This window comes from Medicago truncatula, chromosome 7, assembly GCF_003473485.1.
Source record: "Medicago truncatula cultivar Jemalong A17 chromosome 7, MtrunA17r5.0-ANR, whole genome shotgun sequence".
In the NCBI taxonomy this organism is placed as follows: Eukaryota; Viridiplantae; Streptophyta; class Magnoliopsida; order Fabales; family Fabaceae; genus Medicago; species Medicago truncatula.
This window is the reverse complement of record NC_053048.1, coordinates 29,592,054-29,599,039: the sequence shown is the minus strand read 5'-3', so window position 1 is coordinate 29,599,039 and position 6,986 is coordinate 29,592,054. Positions and strand designations below refer to the sequence as shown.

Below are 6,986 nucleotides of genomic sequence, written 5' to 3'. Positions count from 1 at the left end.
AAAAAAAAACAAGAACAGAAATTGTCTCTGTCTAATGTTATATTTTTTTGTCTCTGATTAATAAATGATACTTCTATGCAAAATTCCTTTTCTCACGCGCTGCAAAGAACAGTATAATCATAAACAGAAACCTCTATCACTGTATGTGGGTCCCACTCTCCACCTATTTTATCAAATCTACCTTTATTTCATTTTCAAATCCGTGGGGTGACCACAACACCACTGAAGTATATTTTTTTTTATATTTGTCACTTTTTTTTATATAAACTAAAGTTTTGTGTCACTACCCCCCATAGCTTTTTTCATTAGCAATAGTGCAAAATCAAATATATATTTTTCTTTGTTCAAAAGAGAAAGTGCTTCCCATCTTTTCCACCTTGTTTGGATTTGGAATTGGATTTGGATTTGAATCATACATAAACAAATTTCTATTGAGTGTGGAATATTCACAAAGAATAATTTCTCATGGACTATGATGAATATGTGTATGGTGAAATTTTTGAAATTTATATAGTCAACAACTATAGTGGTAAGCTAGCAAAATATGGTTGATTTTGTTTGTTTAATTGTTGCTCAAATTTCTGTTTGGTTGATGAAAAATGATAATTAAGGTGATAATTAAAATAGATGGATCATCAAGATCTTCTGAAGTTATATATTTGACTTCAAATAGATCCTAACTTCATGAAATATTAAGGTTATATTATAGTAAAGCATGCAAATTTATTCAATTATAAGCCAGATATATTCATTTTTGTGCAGTTTTCTTGGTGTATGTTAGGAATCTTGATGAGTTTGACGTAATCACAGTGGTACCGAGATTTTGTTGATGTTTTAAAGTGTAATTTTTGCCAAAATTACATATACATATCGTGATTCTGCCAAACTCACCATCAATTCAAGCATGCACTTAGTGTAGTTCTTTGTTTGTTTTAGAGTTGACTTATATTCATTTTCTGTAGCTGTAAAATTTTCCTTGCAATCAAATAGGCTCCTTGAACTTGATTCTTAACATAAATTCTTTGATTTGTTTCTGCAGGAAGTGTTCTTCTAGATTAAGCTACTTTGTTGCAGAATTCATAGTTTTTGTGCCTATTTTGTAAAATTACTTTCTTGGAGAATGGAAACTGTGAGCACTTCTGGTCATCATTGATTTCGGCAGCACGGCTCAACAAATTTACTTTGTTATAATTTTTTGTTGGAAGAACCAAGTTATGGTTATTTTGTTGCTCATAAGTACAATAGGGCCTATGATAAAGAAAAGAGTTGGTTTAAGAATTAAACAAGCTGGTAGAGGTTCATACAGAGGTAGCTAGGTGTTTTGTGTGTTTGAGAATTGTTGTTGGTTGTTGTGTTTTGTGTTTCTTGTTTATTTTACCGAAAAGTCGTGCAAAAGTAGAAGATGGAAGCTACTTCAATTACACAATTGTTGAAGGGCTTTTGTGATACTATGCAATGGCACTATGCTGTCTTTTGGAAGCTTAATCACCTTTCTCCGATGTAAGTTTTTTGTCCATTGATTTGCTTATGTTTCTATCCTCATATGCTGCATTTCGTAGGATAGAGTTATTGTCTTTCTATTGAAGTGACATCACTAAGATCGAATGGATCAGTAGCATCCGAGTTTGAATTCTGACCGGAGCAATCTTTGGTCAGACTTTACTCACCTCCTGGTCGAACTGCAGAGGGTTAAGACCAAAAATTTAATGATGTTCCGAGTATAATTGACCAAAAATTTATCTTCATTGCAGATCTTTTAAAAAGGGTATGATGATTGATTGGATTAGTAGCTGAATTTTTTATACAAGCTTCTCTATGTCCTTTAAACTTGTGTAAACTTTTTTCTGTTTCTGTTGGAGAACATAATTTAGCTGATGAAGAAAACGGATTTTGATTATCATGTTACTTCGCATGAACTCGATCGATATGCTATTCCCCCGATGCATTTAATTTGATTATTATATTATTAATATGTTGTATGAAATTTGACGGAAGTTTTGGATTACACATTAAATGTATAACACAAGTCTGTTTGTTTTAGGACTTTGACCTGGGAAAATGCTTACCAGAAAAGTAATCAGCCTTTGGGGAGTATGTGGGGGGACATCAGTTTCGAATCCCCAGATGATGTATATTCTTCGAGAGAAGGAACTGATGATTCAGGAGATTATTCAGTTCGACTTCACATGATCGAAATGTCTCGTCGCAAATACAGTTTGGGAGAAGGGTAACAACTTATATGCTTTATAGTTTCTATCAGAATTTTTCGTACCTTTAGCGATTTCGGTTTATACACTTGTTGTGGCAGAAAAAAATGTGTATTATGGATCTATAATGATGATGCAAACTTAACTATTTCAGGGCTGTTGGCAAATTAGCTCTTGCCAAGGACCATTTTTGGGTTTCCTGTGAGGATATTTTCACTGGTAAATTCGACACTAGTTTAATTCCTGAGGTGAGATTCTATACATTCAATATCGACATAGCTGTGAATTTTATTTACCACCCTGCTTTGAAATATACTAAATAACTGCATCTCCTCCTCCAGTGTCCTGATGAGTGGCTTCTTCAATTTGCATCTGGCATCAAGGTAAAGATTCCTTCTACGACAAGTAATGGTCTGATTTCCATTTGCACTGTCAGAGTAAAAAAGTTTATACTGTAAACAAATCACAGCCGATCATATATTTGACTTTAAAAGTAGTTACATTAAAAGTTGAACAGTTTAATGATTTGACAATTATGATCGATTGACAGTGTAAACAGTCTTTACACTGACGGTATATATGAGTTAAATCCAAATTATACACCAATTTCCATGTTTACTAAGAGTACCGGTAGTAAGCTCAACTGAGATTAGGCTTGTCTTGCGTAATATTTCTGCAAATTATTTTTGTTTGTTCAAAAAAAATATTTCTGCAAATTAACAAAATGCTAAGTTGGTGATTTGAATTTTTCAGACTATTGTGCTGGTACCTGTTCTTCCACAAGGAGTTTTGCAATTTGCTTCGTTTAACTCGGTGCGTATATTTTTTGATATTTTGATTATGAGCTGGACAACCTGTTTGTTTTACAATATGCTAGCACACATCAAAGAAAATACTTATAAATTCTGTTACATGTTTGTTCCTTTCCTTACATATTACCTTCAACTTGGTCGATTTCTTCCTTATAGGTTTAGGTCCGAAAATTGGTTTTCTTAATAGTATTTTTTTATTATCCAACCTGCAATTACGGGTTATAACAATTGTATTTTTTGTAGCGAATAATTTCTTTATGCTTATTCATATTACATGATATAATAGGTTGCTGAAGACCTGGAATTTATTACCAATATCAAGGAGAAATTTAATTTCATTCATCGTCTGGAAGCTAATTGTACACCATTGAACTTGGGAACTGATTCTCAAGATTGGTCATTCTCAACTCTATCGCATTATTTGATGGATAGCTTCGACGAATCTTCTTCAGCTAGTACTTCCTTCAATATAAATGCATCAACAAGATTTCCTCAGAATGACTATGGATTGTCTAGAGAAATTCAGCTAAAATCCCTCAAAAGAGCAAATGAAAATGAGATGGTTTCCTCATCATTTGAGACAAAACATATTGGTTATGTGGAGACAAAATCAAATCACTTGGTAGAAGAGATATGGCCATGGTCTCACTTTGTCGACAATGACGGAAAGTTTGGAGACACGTCGAATGGATTAAGTTCTTACTCTGATAGTATTATGACCGAGCAACTATTTGGAAGCACTGAAACTAATCATGTTGATGTTAAGAATTTCAATTTCAACGACTTTTCCATTGTTCCGTCAATGTCTGAATTGGACAAAGCGATTGGATCCGTTGCATATAGACAGACAGGCAAATGTATACCGAAATATATCTCAGAGGAGGATACTTACAGCAGTTCAACTTTAATGTCCAATAAAAAGAATCTTAACCGTATTAAAAGCTTCGAGATTCCAGAAGGAATTCATCCAGAATATCTCTTGGATGCTGTTGTCGGCAATTTATACAGTGCCTCCGATGAAACTTCATGTAGATCCAATAGTGTTAGGTCTCATATAACAATGCCATCAGAGTTTACTGGATCCATTCAGCCACAAATCAATTCTGAAGAAAGCACCGCATTTATGAAAAATTCAAATGTTGGAAGTGATCTTATGCCTGAGCTTACGGCCATGGGGAACGAGAAATTTTCAAACCAGTTTCTATCATCGTTCGATGGTAATTCAGGCTTGTTGATTTGTGAGGCGCCACAGGAAAAGGTTAATAATATGAAGCCTATTAGTGGACCAAAGCTTTCTAGCACGAACAAAAAAAGAGCAAAAGTAGGCAATAACAAAAATTCAAGGCCAAGAGATAGACAATTGATCATGGATAGGATGAAGGAGTTGAGGGAACTTATCCCAGATGGTGGAAGGGTAAGTATTTGCATGTTACTACCAAAACTAAAGTATTTCGGTTCCCTTTCGTACTTTCGAAATTGTTTAACTTTGGTCCTATTGATATACAGTGTAGCATTGATAACCTCTTGGAACGAACCGTAAAGCACATGATGTACTTAAGAATGGTAACAAGTCAGGCTGAGAAACTGAAACGATTCGCAGATCGTGAGGTAAGGCTCGCGATGTTTCATATAACATATATACAAATGTTATATTCTATAAGCTAGAGTATAAATTGATGTTAGGAATAAATGCATATCTCAATTGAGATGATTCCATAAGCTAGAATGACAGAAAATGTATAAATATTTGGTAGAACTGTTTCGTTTATGTTTGAGTTTGGATTTACAGGTACCTGAAAGGAAAAGGCAGAAAATAAATGGCAGCCATCCAGGAAGAAGCTGTGCATTTGACTTGGAAAGTGAACTATCATGGCCTATAGTCATAGAAGATCTGGAATCCGCAGGGAACATGCTCATAGAGGTATGCAAATTTTCAAATTGAGATCCTCTTCAGTACTAGAGGGTCCATTCCACAGAAAGAAAGACTCGTGAAATGCCAGCTGGCATTCACGGCCAAACTTCGGATTATCAGGGCCCCCTTCCCCTCGGAATCGGAGGATTAACACCAAAAATAAAATATTATTTTAAAGATATTATTGTTACGTTCTACGAGTCTTTTTCTCCATAATAGAGCTCTTCATTTTTCTCTGTAACTAATCAAATACAAGAATTGCATTTGTTTAACTACTCAACATTTTTTTTACAGATGGTATGCAATGAGCATGGACTTTTCTTGGAGATTGCTCAAGTGATCCGAAGGCTGGACATTACCATCTTGAAAGGGATTTTGGAAAACCGTTCGAGTACCAGCTGGGCTTGTTTTATCGTTGAGGTAGAGAAAAATATGCTTAATTTTGCTACTTATTCTATTTTTGATTACAGCAAAGTAATTACTTACACTAAATTTTTTCTTTAACATGCACAGGTTCCTAGAGGTTTTCACAGGATGGATATTTTATGTCCTTTACTGCATCTCTTGCAGCTTAGGAGAAATCCTGTCTCATAGAAAGCTGACCCTTCAACCTTATATGAAGGAAATGTAGTTTGTCTACAGTTTTAAATGACAAGCTTTGTTTTTATATTGTAGAAGTTAAAATAATTGTGTGACTTATGACTAATGGTACAAATAATTGGGTTGATACCTATGAAGCACGAGTACAGACACATACAACGGACTCAACAAGACACGCTGACACCAATAATAATTTGAGAAAACCATATAATTCAGTGTAATCATATGTGTCGGTGTTGTGTTGGTGTCGAACATGATTGAGGCACGCCTAATCCGAGGAGTGTCTGTGCTTCATAGGTTGATACTCTATTTAGTGTTGTTGTAGCATTTGTTTTTGATGATTGCCTGAATATGTAAACAAGAATGCTACAGGAGTGTTAGTAACTGTGGAACCAAGACTGACTAGCTATGTAGACATATCTAGTGTAATATAATGAATTGCTTTTTGAAAGAAAGTGTGGTGAATGCTATTTAAAGAAATTAGAGTGCAAGATAGATCAAATTACGTAGGTACATTACTCCTTGTTCATAAATGATGGAATTTCAACACAATAGCAAGATTTAGGTTTGTGTAAAGATTATTTGTTTTCAAGAACTTAACATTTAAAGGAAAGGGATAACTCTTACTAGTAAAATATATGAGGTAGAACAAATATTGTGCTTTGTGTATTTGACTATTAGCTTTGTTTGGAAGTTTGGAGGGGAGGGGACTGGAAGAAATGATTTTGGAGGGACAAAAATATACGTGAAAATTGAAAAATCTTTCACATTTTTTGAGTGTTTTTTCTTTTATAGAATATTGATTGATTTCTTCGTGAATTACATCAAGAACACCCTAAAATTGCTATGTTTCGGGAAGAATGGAATTACAGACTCGAATATAGAAAACCTTACAAATGTTCCAAAATCATAAGCAATTGATCTAATACTCCTCTGCTTTGCTGGTAAAACCTACTAAAATAGACTGAAATATATGCTAAAAATAACGTAAGATGACCTATCATCACCGGCTTACAAAACAAGATGCTTTGAATGGTTCAAAAGAACGTAAACCAGAGATTATGTCATCTATCATGGGGATTAAGTTTAAGCATCCCAACTTTGCCATTCGTAAATGTGTTAAGGTTCAACTAACCAAGAATGGAAAGAAAACCCTGGCATTACAAGATAGTTGTTTAAACTACATTGAAGATGAAGATGTAGATATGATTATTGGATTTAGACGTAAAGGTTATTTATGAAAACATCTCCAGATTTCAAGTTGTGAAGGCTTCTGGGTATACTTGAAGATCAATAAGAAGCAAAAGACCTTACAACAATAGGACAACATAGCTTAGGATTTAATGAAAAATCAAGTGCTGAGTTCAAACCTTAGGATTTAGATTTATTTATAAGTTCTTTGTTTGCTTTTTTTTTTTTTTTTTTTTACCTATTGTAATTTCCCTAATTAATGAA

At 34.0% G+C, this 6,986-nt stretch overlaps 1 protein-coding gene across 1 annotated transcript; it reads left to right on the top strand.

Annotated features, from left to right (window-relative positions):
* The first annotated feature begins 282 nt into the window (after positions 1-282).
* On the top strand, positions 283-6,011 carry LOC25498577 (transcription factor bHLH155). The gene is made up of 11 exons (XM_013593509.3): positions 283-529; positions 1,040-1,500; positions 2,042-2,227; positions 2,362-2,455; positions 2,549-2,590; positions 2,961-3,020; positions 3,306-4,433; positions 4,526-4,627; positions 4,809-4,940; positions 5,226-5,351; positions 5,445-6,011. The coding sequence occupies exons 2-11, from the start codon at positions 1,403-1,405 to the stop codon at positions 5,523-5,525; spliced, it is 2,049 nt and encodes a 682-aa protein (XP_013448963.1). The 5' UTR covers positions 283-529; positions 1,040-1,402; the 3' UTR covers positions 5,526-6,011.
* The last annotated feature ends 975 nt before the right edge of the window (positions 6,012-6,986 follow it).